The sequence below is a fragment of the Tamandua tetradactyla genome, chromosome 9 (assembly GCF_023851605.1).
Source record: "Tamandua tetradactyla isolate mTamTet1 chromosome 9, mTamTet1.pri, whole genome shotgun sequence".
In the NCBI taxonomy this organism is placed as follows: domain Eukaryota; kingdom Metazoa; phylum Chordata; class Mammalia; order Pilosa; family Myrmecophagidae; genus Tamandua; species Tamandua tetradactyla.
The window spans coordinates 18,147,691-18,166,598 of record NC_135335.1 but is presented as its reverse complement, the minus strand read 5'-3'; the positions used below and the strand labels follow the sequence as shown (position 1 = coordinate 18,166,598).

Genomic DNA, 18,908 nt, shown 5'->3' with positions numbered 1-18,908 from the left:
TTGTAGGAAACTTTTTTTCCTTGCTATGGATTTTTTAATTTCCTCATCATCTTGCCATATCTTCAGGAAGCTCTTCTCTCATTTCAGCCTAACATGCATCTGGTTGCTTTTATGTGTCAGTCTCTTTGAACTCTTAAAGTTTGGGTTGACAGTGAAGATTTAAAGAAAAATAATCAAGTGAGAAGAAATAAACAATGTCAGGATAAGATTGAAATACAAGGTGTTTGTCCATGTCACTACAAGTCCAAAACATCAACACTGATATGAACAATTCCATCATCCATAGTTTTCTATCTGTAAAGTAATTGCCTATAATTCAACTATGAAAATTTAGCTGAAGCAATTGATTAGCCAATATGAGTGCCTATTTACAATGGTGGTGTCTTAGAGATACGTTAGAAGTGAAAGGTTTTGGAGGTGAAAGAGAGAAGAGGCAGACCAAGAAACCTTAGAGTGAGCAAGTTTATTCCTGCGCTCCTGGGCAGAGCTCACAGAACTCAAGGTAGGGAGTTGTGAGTTCCCTGCTGGGTTCTGGTGTGGGTGGTTTTTAAGCAAGGGGGTTAGGTGATGTCTAGAAGAGGTGGCACATTCTACACAGCTCGAATAATGGTCACCTTCCCTGTACCCCCAACCTAACAAGAAGGCTGCTGCTTTGTCTTCAGGAACATAATGCACGAAGATTTCTTCAGAAAATTATTCCATATCCTTCATTACATCAAGTATCTTGATCATAATTAGGTAATTCCCACATCAGAATCCAAACTCACAATCTTTTATTTTACACAGGCAATTAAGCAACACAGAAAATGGAGATTCCACAACTTCTGTTCTTTTGCAGGACACATGTTTGCTTGGAGCACTGTCCTTTCCAACCAATCAGTCTCTACTGAGTTTGTATTCAGAGTGTTCACCACAGTCCCAGAATTCCAGGTCCTCCTCTTCCTCCTCTTCCTCCTCCTCTATTTGATGATAATTTGCGGCAACACAGCCATCATCTGGGCAGTGCGCACGCACAGCTCCTTGCACATCCCAATGTATTTCTTCCTGTCCAGTCTGTCTTTCCTGGAGATCTGCTACACCTCTGTGGTGGTACCTTTGATGCTTTCCAACATTTTGGGGGCCCAGAAGCCCATCCCTTTGGCTGGCTGTGGGGCCCAAATGTTCTTTTTTGTCACCCTTGGCAGTACTGACTCCTTTCTCCTGGTGGTGATGGCCTATGACCGCTACGTGGCCATCAGCCACCCCCTGAACTACACCCTCATCATGACCCAGAAGCTGTGCGTGCAGATGGTGGCCGGCGCCCTGGGCCTGGCCGTCTGCCTCTCCCTGCAGCTCACCGCCTTGATCTTCACGCTGCCCTTCTGCGGGCACCGCCGGGAGATCAACCACTTCCTCTGCGATGTGCCTCCTGTGCTGCGCCTGGCCTGCGCGGACATCCGTGTGCACCAGGCCGTGCTCTACGTCGTGGGTGTCCTGGTGCTCACCGTCCCCTTCCTACTCATCTGCGGCTCCTACGTGCTCATCGTCTCTGCCATCCTCCGCATCCGCTCCGCGGAGGGCCGGCGCCGCGCCTTCTCCACCTGCTCGTCCCACCTCGCGGTGGTCCTGCTGCAGTACGGCTGCTGTGGGCTTGTCTACCTGCGTCCCCAATCCAGCTCCTCAGAAGATGAGGACCGCCAGTTTGCCCTCATTTACACTTTTGGTACTCCCTTACTCAACCCCTTGATTTACACTCTTAGGAACAAGGATATCAAAGTTGCCCTGAAAACAGCAATCAGTAACAAAGCAGCAGCTGAAGCTCTCTGAAATCTTAGGGGGTCTGGAAGTGGGTACCCAAGGGTGTGATGACAGCGAAACTCTTACAAACAAATGCCGAATTCACAAGGGTTATTTCCTTATAGTTCATACTTGTGATTACTTCTCTGCTCCTGATAAGCTGATTTGCTAGAATTTATGGTCATTGTTTGTAATATTCTTTGAAACTTTGAGCTCTGAAGAGTGGAGTTCTGTAGACTGCTATGTGGCAATCAACCCCATATTAAAAAGTTCACATTTGCTTTAAAGTGACTCCCTTATCTTTGAGGCTTCTTCCTGAAAAGCTATGGTGTTCATTGATTCTTTGAACAGTGTCTGGTAAAGAACAGACATAAAGATAGTTCACTTCATCTAAAATGCTTTATTTGCAATCAAAGTGTGCCAAGCAGCTTCCTGACACATACGCTGCTCCATCATTAACTACATCTCCCACGTAATTGGGGTCCCGGGTGTGTTAGCCTGACCTGGGCTCCCACAGTCTGCCCAGGAATGTGAGGCAGGTCAGCAAAGGTGGTGCAGGCCCGTGAGTCTGCTTGCTCTTGGAATTGATATGCATTGAGAGTAGCAAACAACTTCCCATCGCTAAGGCTCCCAAGCTGTGTGGAACAAGAGTGGGACATCAAGAGTCATGCTCAAACTTTCTAGAGGTCACCACAAAGGAGAGAGTGTCTGAATGCCCCATTTGGGCTGGAGGTAAAACCAAGCTCTTAAGGTGACCATCCCTTGAGAGGTGAAAGAACATTTTGCGTGGAATTTATCAATAAATAGTTGCTGAGACAATTATTTAATGAGTGCACTGTGTTCAGGAAAACTTTGCCTCTGGTTTCTGCCCCATTTCAGAACAACAAGGAGAAATGACCAGACTATGTAGATTGGGACAAGCATTTCACAATGTTCCATCTGGTGCCAGATATATCAGAAGCAAATGAGAATTTTGTCATAAAGATTTGAGTTTTAATAGATACATGGGGTTGGAGGGGATGGCCCCAGTTTGAGACTCATCCTCAGGTATTCCATTCATACCTTTTGAACAGAAATCTCTGCTCTCCATCATTGGCAGACCCACTGATTTCTCAAGAGATGCTGCATATATTTGAATTTTAAGTTTTTTAGTTGAATTAGCATCTTCCTTAAATGAGATGACCCCCCCCCCAATAAGCTAGGTTTATTTTTTTTCTTTAAAACTAAGTGCTGAAGCATAAACTTCCAAATCTCAATGGACTTTAGGACCAAATAAAAAGTTAGGTTTTTAAGCTCCTTATTCTCCACTTGAACAATCTTTTGCGATTTTTCTGGTATCACCTGGTTAATTCTTCATAAGTGTGAGATAATATTTTTTGTATGGCCAAGTTGCCATGATTATCCACTTTGGGGAGGAGCAGATACAAAAGGTTTGCCATAATTAGGTGCCTGATTTTAAAAGGAAGGCTTTTCCACCATATTATAAACACTCCTGGGTAAGGTATGATGGGGAATAATGACTCCCAGTCATAACTCCATTATATCATTTGGAGCACAATTAATAAGCTGTTCTATGTCCAGATTTCTCATGGGGACTTTAGCATTTGTTACAAATAATACTATCAAAAAACTGCATGCAGATTTAACGTGATATTCTTAAGGAAAAAAAGAAATCAGTAACCTAGGAGGAGCCAAGATGGTGGCCTACTGAGATGTGGGATTTAGTTTGTCCTCCAGAGCAGCTAATAAATAGCCACAAACAGTCCAGAACAACTGCTGGGGCCACATCAGTGATCGGACACATGGTGTACCCCAGTCTGGAAAGCTGGACTGGTGGTGATCCCAACCAGAACCATGAGTTCCCCAAGCCATAGAGGCCGGTGCCACTCCTCCACAGGCTGCTTCCCAGAGGGGACAGGAAAGAGACTTACAAGCAGCAAGGGGCTGAGCACAACCAAGCTCCAATTGAGGAATTAATTAACAAATTCTGACTACTAAAAATAAGTCCCCAGCTCAGCTGAACCCTGAGTAAAAGTAGAGATTGCAGGTTTTTGACCCAGTGCAGAGGTGACAGGCAGACAGAAAATGAAAAAAAAAAAAAACCACAAAGGGTTTTTTGATCCAACAACAAAAAATACTGCAAAGGGTCTGGGCCCTGAAGGAAAGGAGGGGGCACATAGGATCTGGAGATACATAGGACAATGTACCAACTTGAGCTGCTGATTGGCAAGCCTGAGGAATGGGGGTTCTGCTCTTATAAGGATATTTTTTTGGCAGTGTTTCTATGTCTTGACTGCTCTTTGGATATAACTGCAAGACTTCTTAGGCTCCATCTGGCCCAGGCAATGTTGGAATTAAGCATGTCTAACAGACAAAGAGGCTGGTCAGCTGAAAGGAAGTAATACCCTAGAGGCTGTGTCCTCCTCAGGAGGGGAATGGGGTTTACCTTAGGTGGAATACATCCCCCAAGGGATTCAGACCCCACAGTCTGGAAAAGTGAAGTGGTTAAAGCCAGCGTACAACCTCTGCTCTGTCTCAACCATGCCCCCAGCAGGGACAGTATGCTGAAATTAAAGGTACCACATCACCTTATGCTGGTAGGACCTGCAAGAAGAAAAGTGCCACATACTGAGCAGGACAGGAAAAATAGAGTCCAGAGGTTTCATAGGAAATTTTTCAACCTTTCTCACCCTCAGGGAAAACTGACACAAGTGATTTTTTCCTCTAGAGAGGAGGCCAGTTTGGTCTGGGAAAATCTGATTGTGGTCTATAATACCTAAGTAGACCCTCCTAAGTCCAAAAAAAGGCACCACACAGGTAGGGCAGAAAACAAGACAAGAAGAACTGAAAAATTCTAATCTGTTAAACAAAACCTAAGCTAGAGGTCTAGAATAAGATGAACTGAATGTCAAAGAATAGATAGACAACAAAGTCATCTAGAAAGAAAATTCTAGACAAAAACTTGGAAACAATCTCCAGAATAAACTAACTAATGAAATTAAATTCTTAGATGCCAGCAAAAAATGGCAAATTATACTGGGAAAATTGAAGATATGACTCAGTCAAAGTGAAAACCAACAATTCAAATGAGATACCAGAATTGAAACAATTAATTCAGAATGCTTGAACAGACATGGAAAACCTCATCAAAATTCAAATCAGTGAATTGAGGGAGGATATAAAGAAGGGACAGGACTAACAAAAAGAAGAAATCAGAAACCTGAAAAAACAAATCACAGAACTTATGGGAATGAAAGGCACAGTAGAAGAGATGAAAAAAATAAAACAACAGAAACCTCTAAAGTTAGATTTCAAGAGGGAGAAGATAGGATTAGTGAACTGGAGGTTGGGACATCTGAAATACAACAAGCAAAAGAAAATATAGGGAAAGAATGGAAAAATATGAGCAGGGACTCAGAGAATTCAATAAAAACATGAGGCACATGAATATATGTGCTGTGGGTGTCCTGGAAGGAGAAGAGAAGGAAAAAGGAGGAAAAAAGCTAGTTGAGGAAATTATCACTGAAAATTTCCCAACTCTTATGAAAGACTTAAAATTATAGATCTAAGAAGTGCAGCATGCCCCAAAGAGAATAGATCCAAATAGATGTACTCCAAGACATTAATCAGAATGTTAGATGTCAAAGAGAAAGATGAATCTTGACAGCAGCAAGAGAAAAGCAATCTGTCACATACAAAGGAAGGCCAATAAGACAATGTATAGATTTCTCAGCAGAAACCATGGAGGCAAGAAGACAGTGGTATGATACTTAAAATACTAAAAGAGAAAAACTCCAACCAAGAATTCTATATTCAGTGAAATTGTCCTTCAAAAATTAGGGGTAAATTAAAACATTTTCAGGCAAAAACATCACTGGGAGAATTTGTGACCAAGAGAGCAGCTCTGCAAGAAATACTAAAGGGAGCACTAGAGACAGATAAGAAAAGACAAGAGAGACAGGTATAAAAAAGAGTGTAGAAATGAAGATTATCAGTAATGGTAAAAAGAAGAAAAATTAGATATGATGTATAAAATCCAAAAGACAAAATGGTAGAAGACAGTACTGTCCTTACAGTAATAACACTAAATGTTAATGGATTAAATTCCTCAACAGACTGTCAGAATGGATTAAAAAACAGGACCCATCTGTATGCTGTCTGCAGGAGTTGCATCTAAGACTCAAGGATAAACATAGGTTGAAGTGAAAGGTTGGGAAAAGATATTTCATGCAAACAACAATCAGAAAAGAGTAGGAGTAGCTATACTAATATCCAACAAGTTAGACTTCAAATGTAAAGCAATTAAAAGAGACAAAGAAAGGCACTATGTATTAATAAAAGGAACAATTCAACAAGAAGACATGACAATCATAAATATTTGTGCACTGAGCCAGAGTGCTCCTAAATACATGAGGCAAATACTGAAAAGAGAAATAGACACATCTACCATAATAGTTGGAGACTTCAATTCCCCACTCTCATCAATGGACAGGACATCTAGACAGAAGATCAATACAGAAACAGAGAATTTTAATAATACAATAAATTAGCTAGACTTAACAGATATTTATAGAACATTACACTCCACAACAGCAGTATACAACTTTTTCTCAAGTGCTCTTGGATCATTCTCAAAGATAGACCATATGCTGGGTCACAAAGCAAGTCTGAATAAATTTAAAAAGATTGAAATTATACAAAACATTTTCTCATATCATAGAGGAATAAAATTGGAAATCAACAACAGACTGCCAGAAAATTCACAAATATAGAGAGGCTCAACAGTACACTTTTAAGCAATCAGTGGGCCAAGGAAGAAATTACAAGAGAAATCAGCAAATATCTTGGGGCAAATGAAAATGAAAACACATCATATCAAAATTTATGGGATGCAGCAAAGGCTGGGAAATTTATTGCCCTAAATGCCTATATCAAAAAAGAAGAAAGAGTAAGAATCAAGACATTAACTGTCCACTTGAAAGAACTAGAGAAAGAACAGCAAACTAACCCCAAAGCAAGGAAAAAGAAAGAAATAATGAAGATTAGAGCAGAAATAAGTGAAGTTGAGAACATGAAAACAACTGAGAAAATCAACAAAATCAGAAGTTGGTTCTAGAAGAAAATCAATAAAATTGATGGACCCTTAGTGAGGTTGACAAAAAAAGAAGAGAGAGAATGCAAATAAATAAAATCAGAAATGAAAGAGGAGACATAACCACTGATCCTGCAGAAATAAAGGAGTTCATGAGAGGATACTATGAACAATTTTATGCCAATAAACTAGACAATGTAGATGAAATGGACAACTTCCTAGAAATGCATGAACAACCAACATTAACTTGAGAAGAAATGGATGACCTCAACAAACCAATCACAAGTAAAGAAGTTGAATTAGTCGTTAAGAAGCTCCCCAAAAGGAAAAGGCCAGGACCAGATGGCTTCACATGTGATTTCTACCAAGCATTCAAGAAAGAATTAGTACCAATCCTGCTCAAACTCCTCAGAAAGATAGAAGAGGAGGGAAGGCTACCTAACTCATCCTATGAAGCCAACACCACCCTCATACCAAAGCCAGACAAAGATATCACAAGAAAAGAAAATTACAGACCAATCTCTCTAAAAACATACAGGCAAAAATCCTCAACAAAATTCTTGGAAATCAAATCCAGCACCACATTAAAAGAATTATACTCAATGACCAAGTAGGATTCATCCCAGGTACGCAAGGATAGTTCAGCATAAGAAAATCAATTATTGTAATACACCACATCAACAAATCAAAGCAGAAAAACCACATGATCATCTCAATTGATGCAGAAAAGACATTTGACAAATTTCAACATCCTTTCTTTTTGAAAACACTTCAAAGGATAGGAATAGAAGGAATTTCCTCAACATGATAATGGGGATATTTGAAAAACCCACAGATAACATCATCCTCCATGGGAAAAAACTGAAAAATTTCCCCCTAAGTTCAGGAACAAGACAAGGGTGTCCACTATCAACATTGTGTTGGAAGTTCTAGTCAAAGCAATTAGGCAAGAAAAAGAAATACAAGGCATCAAAATTGGACAGAACGAAGTAAAACTCTCTTTGCAGATGATATGATACTATATGTTGAAAACCCTAAAAAATCACAGCAAAACTACTGGACCTAATAAATGAGTACAGCAAAGTGGCAAGTTACACGGTCAACACTAAAAAATCTGTATGTCTCTACACACAATTAATGAACAATCTGAAGGGGAAATCAAGAAAAATTTCCATTTACAATTGCAACCAAAAGAGTAAAATATTTAGGAATAAATTTAACTAAAGATATAAAATACCTATACAAAGAAAACTACAAGAAATTTCTAAAAGAAACCACAGGAGACCTAAATAAATGCAAGGGCATACCATGTTCATGGATTGGAAGACTAACCATAGTTAAGATGTCAATTCTACCTAAATTGATCTATAGATTCATTGTGATACCAATTAAAATCCCAAAAACTTACCTTTCAAAAATATAAAAATGAATATCCAAATTGATATGGAAGGGCAAGATGCCCATAATAGCTAAAAATATCCTGAGAAAGAAAAATGAAGTTGGAGGTCTCATGTTACCTGACTTTAAGGCATATTATGAAGGTACAGTGGTCAAAAGAGCATGGAACTGGCATGATGATAGATATACTGACTAATGGAATCGAATAGAGTGTTCAGATCTAGATCCTCTCATGTATAGACAATTGATCTTTGATAAGGCAGTCAAGCCAGCTCACCTGGGACAGAACAGTCTCTTCTATAAATAGTGCTTAAAGAACTGGATATCCATATGCAAAAGAATGAAAGAGGATCCATATCTCACACCCTATACAAAAATTAAGTCACAGTGGAACAAAGACCTAAACATTAGATCTAAGGCCATAAAACTTTCAGAAGAAAATGTAGGGAAATACCTTATAAATCTTATAATAGAAGGTGGTTTCCTAAATCTTAGATGCAAAGCATGAGCATCGAAGAAAGAAAGAAAGAAAGAAAGAAAGAAAGAAATGGGAACTCCTCAAAATTAAACACTTTTGCACATCAGAGAACTTTGTCAAGAAGTAAAGAGCATACACAATGTGAGACAATATTTGGAAATGATAATATCAGATAAAGGTCTAATATCCAGAATAAATAGATTGTTCAACTCAACAACAAGAAGACAAATAACCAAATTACAAAATGGACAAAAGACATGAACAGACAATTCTCAGAAGGGGCAACACAAATAGCTGAAAGTTACATGAAAAGATTCTCAACTTCCTTGGCTATTAGGGAAATGCAAATCAAAACCACAATGAGATACTATCTCACACCCACCAGAATGGCCATTATCAATAAAACAGAGAATAGCAAGTGCTGGAGAGGATGTGGAGAAAGAAGCACACTTATCGACTGTTGGTGGGAATGTAAAATGATACAACTGCTATGGAAGGCTGTTTGGTGGTTCCTCAGGAGGCCAAGTACAGAATTGCCTTATGATTTGGCAATACCATTGTTAGGTATCTACTCAGAGAACCTGAGGGCAAGGACACAAATGGACATTTGCACATCAATGATTATAGCAGCATTATTTACAATTGCCAAGAGATGGCAACAGCCAAAATATCCATCAACAGATGAGTGGCTAAGTAAATATGTATATCGTATAAACATATGATGGAATATTATGCAACTTTAAGACAGAATGAAGTTATGAAGTGCGTAACAACGTTGATGGACATTGAGTGAGCCAGAAACAAAAGGACAAATACTGTAAAGTCTCACTGATATAAACTAACATCAGTGAATGAACTTGGAGAATTTCAGTTAAGAACAGAGACCATCAGAAGATAGAAATAGGGTAGATATTGGGTAATTGGAGCTTAAGAGCTACAGATTGTGCAATAAGACTGATTGTAAAAGTTCAGAAATGAATAGCACAATACCACTAAACTGTAATATAATAATGTTAGTACACTGAATGAAACTGAATGTGAGAATCATAGAAGGAGGAGGGCTGGGGGCACAAATGAAATCAGAAGGAAAGATAGATGATAAAGACTGAGATGGTATAATCTAGAAATGCCTATAGTGTACAATGATAATGACCAGATGTACAAATTAAAAATGTTCTTGCATGAGGAAGAACAAAGGAATGTCAATATTGCAAGGTGTTGAAAAAGATTATAATTCATATTTTAAAACTTTAACCTATGCATGAGACTAAAACAAAATGTTTATTTGATACAAAATTTATATTTTGACTAGTGCATTTCCTAATATAATTTATGTAGACAGTTCAACTGAACTCTATAAGTACACGGAACCTTGAATAGGGCATGAGATTTTGTAGGTTTGTTCAGAGTGATGCCCCAATAAATCTCAGAGTGATTTGACCAGTGAATAAAAAAGTATTTGCAAGTTCCCTTGGGGGAATGGTGGAAAAGGGGAAAACTCAACTTCCCTATGTGGAGAATTCCTGATATTCTGATAATCAATGGGGACAAACAAAGCAATAGGCTTAAATATTGGAGTTTGTTCATATGAAACTTATCCCCACAAAGGATAGGTTAAGCCTACTCAAAATTAGACCTAAGAGTCACCCCCACAGAAATTCTTTTGTTGCTTGGATGTGGCCTCTATCTCACCCAACACAGCAAGCAAACTCACTGTTCTCCCCCTCTCTACATGGGACATGACTCCCATGGATGCAAACCTTTCTGGCAATGTGGGTTAGAAATCCTAGAATGAGTTGGACTCAGCATCAAGGGATTGAGAGAAAACCTTCTTGACCAAAAAAGGGGAAGAGAGAAATGAGACAAAATAAAGTGTCAATGGATGAGAGATTTCCAACAGAGTAGAGAGGTTATCCTGGAGGTTATTCTTACACATTATATAGATAACACCTTTTTTAGTTAAGATATATTGGAGATGCTGGAAAGAAGTGCCTGAAAATGTAGAGCTGTGTTCCGGCATCCTTGTTTCTTGAAGATGATTGTATAATGATGTAACTTTTGCAACGTGATGGTGTGACTGTGAAGACCTTGTGTCTGATACTCTTTTTATCTATGGTATGGACAGATAAGCAAAAGATATGGATAAAAAATAAGTAAATAATAGTGGGAACAAATGTTAAAATACATTTGGTAGCTTGATGCTAGTGATCAATGAAAGGGGGAGGTACAGTGTATAGACACAAAATAGGGGAAATAAAGGCTAAAATATATTGGGTAGATAAAAATACTAGAAGTCAATGACAAGGAGGGGTAAGAGGTATAGTATATGAATTTTTTTCTTTTTCTAAATTGATGTAAATGCTCTAAGAAATCATCACGGTGATGACTATACAACTATGTGATGATATTGTGAGTTATTAATTATACACCAAGAATGGAATGATCATATGGTGAGAATGCTCGTGTTTGCATGTTGTTATGTTTAAGAAAAAATTTTAATGATAAAAAAGTAGCACTTTATTTCCACATTTTTCTTGAAAAAGAGAAAAAGTGTAGGTAATGTATAAGGAAGAATTATTCCAGGATTTCTTAGAATTGCAAGTCATTAAATTTTAATCCATTTTGTGGATGAGTAGTAGTGGGTAAGTACATGGAGGGAGATATAATTGCCTGCTTGAGGCTAGTTTGGAGTGCAGAATTCGTCTGTATCTATTTTAAAATTATGAGGATTTGCTAATTTATATAAAATATTAACCATATTGGGAAGGACAAAGGTATTCTACCCTGTAGTTTCCAAATTAACAAAGTTCAGTTCTCCAGACTTTAGGGGATCTATAATGAATGCAACTCCTACTCTCCTACTCTTTATCAATTTAACTTATTATGAAGCAAGACAAAATAATGTACCTGAAAATCAGAAATAGGTTGCCTCCTATGAAAAAGTATTGAAAGCAGGACCTTCCTCAAGCTGCAGCACACAGAAGACAGTGGTGACAGGAGGCAGTTTGGTTCACACACCTACCTGAGGCTGGTCCTCAGACAACCCAGCACCCCCCTGCAAGGTGTTTATATTAGTCAAATCTTGATCCCACTGAAGTTGTAGGGTTAGACAGAGTCTTTCTATTTTTTTTCCTTATTTTATTTTTGGAAACCAGTTTATAAAATATAATAAGACAGTGGGACAAAATATATATCATCTAAGCTACAAAAAAGGAAATTGAACTGGACACATAAAAATGCACTGAACATCTCATAGAGATTTTGAAATACATACTTCATTCAAGTTTGTAGACTAATACAGACACTGACTTTTTCTTTAGAAAAAGACAAAAAAATAAGAAGAAAACCATGGAACAGTCAATATTAGTAATAAACATATATGTTAGAACGTATTGAAGACAATGGTGGCAAGAGGATGAGTGGGATCAGGAGGTGGAGAGCAGATGGAAGTGTTAAATAGGATGATTGGGGTGGGACACACTGAATAAAGAATGAACGGAAGTGATGGAATAAATCAAGAAGGTTTCTGGAGAATATCCCAAGTAGAGAAACAGCCAGAGAATGACCCTAAGGAGGCTTTGTGTCATGTTGAGGAATATCAGGGAGGCCACGTAGTGTAGCTGGAGTAAGTGCATGGTGGGAAGAGTGTTACAGCAAGGATAGACTCACTACATTTACCATTCTCCCACTCAAATGCTATACTAGGCACTGATGCTACTTTTCTTTCTCAATGGCAGTATTCCAGATATTGCGGCATTATTAAAGACGGTAGTGACTCTGGATGTTCAATGAATAACCCCTATATGACCTGGTACCTACTTTTCTAACATTATCTACAACTTCATACATCAGTTACTGGCTCCAAATAGTGATATATATATGAGAGAGAAATCCTAACCCTGTTCTCCCTGTGCCTTCTCACTGGGAGAGAAACCCTGAACTTCATTGGCCTTCTTGAACCAAGGTATCTTTCCCTGGATGTCTTAGTTTGGACACTTCTATAGAATTGTTTTATAGAATTCTATAAAATTTTATAGAATTTTATATAATCATATATATACTGAACCTAGGTTAGATTTCTGAAAGTAAACTGAGTTCAATATGGTTTCATATTAAAGTCTTTGTACAATTTAAACTTTAACTCCCTACCCACTACAACCACCCCTTCCCTGGTAACCTATATTCTAGACTCTGAGTCCATGGGTTTCCTTATTCTAATTTTTTAATGTAGGGGAGATCATACAATATTTGTTTTTTTCCCTAATGGCTAATGATGTTGAGTGTCTTTTCTTGTGCTTTTTGGCCATGTGTTTATCTTCTTAGGAGAAATACCTACTCAAGACTTTTGCCTGCTTTTGAATTGGATTGTCCATGTTTTCGTTGTTGAAGTGCAGGGTTTCTTTCTAGCTTCTGGATAATAGGCCTTTCTTCCACGTTTTGCTATTTTGTCTTTGTAAGTATTATATTTTTTGTTGCTCAATTCTTTCATTAATACCTCCTTCTATATTTACTTCATTTTTGTTTTGTACCATTTTAGGTCCCCATAACAATACAGATCAATTAACTGGACTTCATCAGCATTAAATTAAAATTCTTCTAGTTTGTTAGTTGCCAGAATGCAGTATACCAGAAACAGAATGGCTTTTTAAAAGGGGAATTTAATAAGTTACTAGTTTACTGCTCTACCGTCGAAAAAATGTCCCAATTAAAACAATTTTATAGAAATGTGCAATTTAAGATATCCAGGGAAAGATACCTTGTTTCAAGAAGGCCAATGAAGTTCAGGGTTTCTCTCCCAGTGAGAAGGCACATGGTGAACAGGGTTAGGGTTTCTCTCTCATCTGGAAAGACATGTGGCAAACATGGCATCATCTGCTAGCTTTCTCTTTGCTTCCATTCATGAAGCTCCCTAGGAAGCATTTTCCTTCCTCATTTCCAAAGGTCACTGGCTGGAGGACTCTCTGCTTCTCATGGTATGCTAGTTTGTTAGCTGCCAGAATACAATATGCCACAAAGAGAATGACTTTTTAAAAGGAGAATTTGATAAGTTGTCAGTTTACAATTCTAAGGCCAAGAAAATGTCCCAATTAAAACAAGTCTATAGAAATGTCCAATCTAAGACATCCATGGAAAGATACCTCAGTTCAAGAAGTTCACAGTTTCTCTCTCAAGTGGAAGGGCACATGGCGAACACAGTCAGCATTTCTCTCTTGGCTGGAAAGGCACATGGTGAACATGGTCAGGGTTCCTCTCTCATCTGGAAGGGCACATAGTGAACATGGCATCATCTGCTAGCTTCTTCTCTTGGCTTCCTGTTTCATGAAGCCCCTGGGGAGCCATTTTCCTTCTTCATCTCCAAAGTGCCAGCTGATGGACTCTCTGCTTTGTGGTGCTGCAGCATTCTTTGCTTTCTCCAAATCTCTTATCCTCCAACACATTTTCTCTTTTACAGGAATCCAGAATCTTATCAAGAACACCCGATGCATGGAAACATGTCACCACCTATTCCATTTTAACAACCACTCTTGACTAAATCACATCTCCAGGGAGATGATCTGATTACAGTTTCAAACATACAGTATTGAATAGGGATTATTCTGCCTTTACGAAATGGGTTTTGATTAAAACATGGCTTTTCTGGGGTTTATGCATCCTTTCAAACCAACACACATGACTATGTCATTCTGCTTTCTCAGAATCTCCGCTTTCTACAAAATGTTTCCTCTTTTATAGGATTCCAGTAAACCAATCAAGACCCACCCAAATGGGTGGAGACACGTCCCCACCTAATCCAATTTAACGATCACTCTTGATTGGGTCACATCTCCAGGGAGATGACCTAATTACAGATTCAAATATACAGTACTGAATAGGGATTAGAAGAAATGGCTTGATTTATAAAATGGGATTAGGAATAAAACATGGCTTTTCTAAGGTACATACATCCTTTCAAACAAGCATAAGAATAAAAAACTCATTTTCAAAAACCCTGTTAAAATGATTAGAAAACAAGCTACCAATTGGGAGAACTTAACATTAGGAAAGCAAAATTCAGTTAGAAAGTTGACAAAAGACATAAAAAGACACTTGATTAAAGTGAATATACATATGGCAAATAAGCATATGCAAAGGTATTGAGCATTAGCCATTAAGAGTATGCAAGTTAAAACAATGTGATATCACTGCGCACTTATCAGAATGGTTAAAATAAAAAACAATAGCACTAAGTGCTGGCAAAAATTCAGAGAAACTGGGTCACTCACACCTAGCTTGTGGGAGTACAATATGATACTGCCACTTCGGAAAACATTTCGGCAGTTTCTTAACAAAATAAGCATATTATTCCCATAAAACTTAGCAATTACACTCCTAGGTGTTTATCCTAAAGAAATCAAAACTTGTGTTCATGCAAGACCAATATTCAATGCTTGAAGCAATTTTATTCTTAATAACTCCAAACAGGAAACAATACAAGTGACTTTCAATGGGTGATGGTTACGCAAACTGTGATAGATTCATAACATGGAATTCTGTTCTTCAGTAGAAAGGAACAAACTCTTGGTACTCCCAGCAACTTGCATGAATCTCTCAAGAATTATGTGAGTAAAAAAAGCCAATTGCCAAAGTTTGTATTTCATTTATATAGCATTTTTGGAATATCAATATTTTAGAAATGGAGAACATAGTGATTGGCAGGAGTTGGGGAGGTAGATGTAGTACAAAAGGGCATCATGAGGTATCCTTGTGGTATTGGAAATGTTCTGTATCTTGACTGTATCAATGTTAATATCCTGGCTGTGATATTGTACGATAATTTTGCAAGATGATGCCAGTGGGGAAAAATTGAGAAAATAACATATAGCATCCTTTTGTATTGTTTCTTACAACTGCATTTGAATCTATGATTATCTCAAATAAAAATTTAATTGAAAATGTTTAAGGAGGAAATGTTACAGTTAACATCATACTCAGTGGTGATAGATTGAAGCTCTTTCCATTATAATCAGGAACAATACAAGCATGCCTACTTTCACCACTTTTATTAAACATTGTACTGGAAAGATCTTGCCAGAGCAGTTAAGCAAGGTACTCTGCATTTCTGAATCTCAATTTCTTCAGACTCATGAAATGATTGTAGTGTTATGGTAAGTTTACCATGGGCCATACATGCAAAGCACCCTATGCAATTATTGGCACGTACCTGAATAATATGGTAACATATTTTTACAAAATTACCTGGGACAGAATAGGCATTCAATAAATATTCTGTAATTTAACTTCTCTTCATGACTCTATTTATAGCAAAACACCAGATAATTTTCATCTTATATATCATTCTTATGACACATAGATAACATGGTAATTTCCCCAGCTAAGCTTTAATTTCCTGAATGTCAGAGACATTTTATTACACCTCTGATTAGGCTTTCTCTTTTCTACTCCTGAACACTGGCTCCTAGCCATCAGCATTAAACACATAGCAATTGTTGTGGTTGAATCTTTCTACTAAGTTGTAATATAAACATTGAATACTTTTTTTTTGGAAGAGCAGGCTCCAGGAATCAAACCCAGGTCACCATATGGCCAATGAGAATTCTGCCACTGAGCCACCATTGTACCAAACATTGAAATTTTTAAATGCATAGAATATGTTCAATAAGTATTTTAAATGAATTAAGGCATAGGATTATGTGGGGTATGAAAATCTTATGTGTCCATCAACATATATTTCCTTTCTACTTTCACTGCTACTAACATTGCATGCATTTTTTGTACCTTGCTTTCTTTGGGCTTCGATCCAGAATTAAATTCTGACAATAAAAATGTTATAGCATTTTTCAAGAGGTGAATAGGTTTGATAAAAACATCTTGAAACTGTGAAAGCATTTTCCTAAAATCTCACAGTATTGGTCAATTCAAGAAAAAATAAAACATTAAATATTTAGATTCATTACAAACTAATTTTTTAATTGAATAAACCATTTCATTTCTCAGTTTACAGTGTGTTTTAGAGAGCTGTGAGAAAATTTCTTATATGCTACTTTATATGTTACCTTGTTACTGTTATTTAAAATTGGAGTCATTGGCTCTTGTTATTGTTAGTCATATTTATAATTAATTAAAAGTGATCTCACAAAGATTTACCTTAGCATGGAAACAGTTTTAGCACAGTGGATTTCCATGATCCTACTTCTCGTGCTAAGCATTTTAAAGAAATGAGATGTTAATGTTTGGTCGAGACAAAGGAAATCTGAGTTTACTAAGTAGGTATCTTAAGAAACACTGGTGGACTGGGAACTTATCAGTTTCCTAAGGGTGCTAAATGCATGGAAAAGAGTGGCTAACACTGTGAAATTAGAAACTCAAAGGAATTTTCTAATTGCAATAGCAAACATGGCTTTTGAAAGAGTAAGAACAATGGTTAAGCATACAGGAAGCTACTTACCAGTTATTTCCAAACACACCTGAGATGCTATGGGGTCTTGAATAATAGAAATATAGAGCTATTTGTAATATTCCTAAAAGTGAATAAGATTATATTTTGATACAGGATAAGACAAATATGGGATAATTCAAATTTAAAGATTTTTTGCTTTGGGTTAGAATTATATTAACTCGTTGTGGTAACAAAGTTTATCTTTGCTGATTTAAATAGTTACTCTTTATTGATCACTTATTTTGTGGAGGGCAAAGTTCTCAACAATTCACATACATCTTGTCTATTTTCATACATCCCTATGAGCATTGTTTTCATCAATTTACACATGTATAAACTGAGGCACAAGGAGGCTGTGTAACTTGTTCAAGGTCAACCCACTCTTTTGTCTGTTTTTTAGGTTGTGTGATAGTTAAATTCAGTTGTCAACTTGGCCAGGTGAAGGTTCCTAGGTCTGTTGCTGTGGACATGAGCCAATGGTACGTGAACCTCATCTGTTGCTCATTACATCTGCAGTCGGCTAGTAGGCATGCCTACTGCAATGAATGATGCTTGATTTAATTGGCTGGTGCTTAAATGAGAGAACTCAGTGCAGTACAGCCCAAGCAGCTCAGCATACCTCATCTCAGCACTTGCAGCTCAGCCCAGGCCTTTGGAGATGCAGAAAAGTATTGCCCTGGGGAGAGTTGTTGGAACCCAGGGGCCTGGAGAGAAGGCCAGCGGAGATCACCCTGTGCCTTTCCACATAAGAAAGAACCTCAGTTGAAAGTTAGCTGCCTTTCTTCTGAAGAACTAATGAAATAAATCTCCTTTTATTAAAATCCAATCCATCTCTTGTGTGTTGCATTCCAGCTACTAGCAAACTACAACAGGATGTTTGTCTTTTTTTGTTGTTGTTGAGTTGGAGGATCTCTTATATTCTGGATATTAAAGTATTATTTGGTATATACTTTCCAAATATGGCTTCCCATTGTGTAGGCTACCTTTTTGCTTTCCTGACAAAATCCTTTGATGTGCAAAAGTGTTCAATTCTGAGGAGATCCCATTTCTATATTTTTTCTTTCACTTCTCATGGTTTGTGTATAAGGTCCTATCTATGAGCAGTGAACTCCTATCACAAGAGCTTTAAGATATTCCCTGCTATGTTTTTATGTTCTTAGCTCTAACTTTTAGGTCTTTGATTCATTTTGAGCTATTTTTGTGTAAGGTGTGAGATAGGGAGCTCTCTCATTCTTTTGGATATGCATATACAGTTCTCCAAGTAACATTTATTGAAAAGACTGCTCTGTCCCAGTTGAATTAAATTGACTGACATCAAAGATCAATTGTCTGTAGACTAGAAGGTCTATTTCAGAAATCTCAATTCAATTCCATTGGTCTCTGTGTCTATCTTTATGCCAGTCCCATGACGTTTTGATGACTGTAGCTTTGTAATATGCTTTAAAGTCAGGTACTTTGAGACCTTTCACTTCATCTCTCTTTCTCAAGAAATTTTTAGCTATTCAGGGCAACTTGTCTTACCAAGTAAATTTGTTTATTTGTTCTTCAATTTCTGAAAAAATAGGTTGATTTTAGTATTTTAATTGATATTGCATTGAATTTATTAATCAATTTGGGTAAATTTGACACCTTAACTACATTTAGTCTTCCAATCCATGTACATGGTATGTCCCACACAACACCCTTCCCCCCCTTTTTTAGATCTTCCTTGATTTCTTTTAGCAAAG

The 18,908-nt window shown here is 37.6% G+C and overlaps 1 protein-coding gene across 1 annotated transcript; it reads left to right on the top strand.

Annotated features, from left to right (window-relative positions):
- Window positions 1-843: 843 nt before the first annotated feature.
- Window positions 844-1,806, top strand: LOC143645559 (olfactory receptor 10Q1-like). Its single transcript, XM_077114848.1, has one exon. It carries the CDS (start codon window positions 844-846, stop codon window positions 1,804-1,806), a length of 963 nt encoding a protein of 320 aa, XP_076970963.1.
- The last annotated feature ends 17,102 nt before the right edge of the window (window positions 1,807-18,908 follow it).

What these genes read in the sequence shown, in the direction of transcription:
- LOC143645559 (XM_077114848.1), top strand. Translation starts at nt 844, where the DNA reads ATGTTTGCTTGGAGCACTGTCCTTTCCAACCAATCAGTCTCTACTGAG.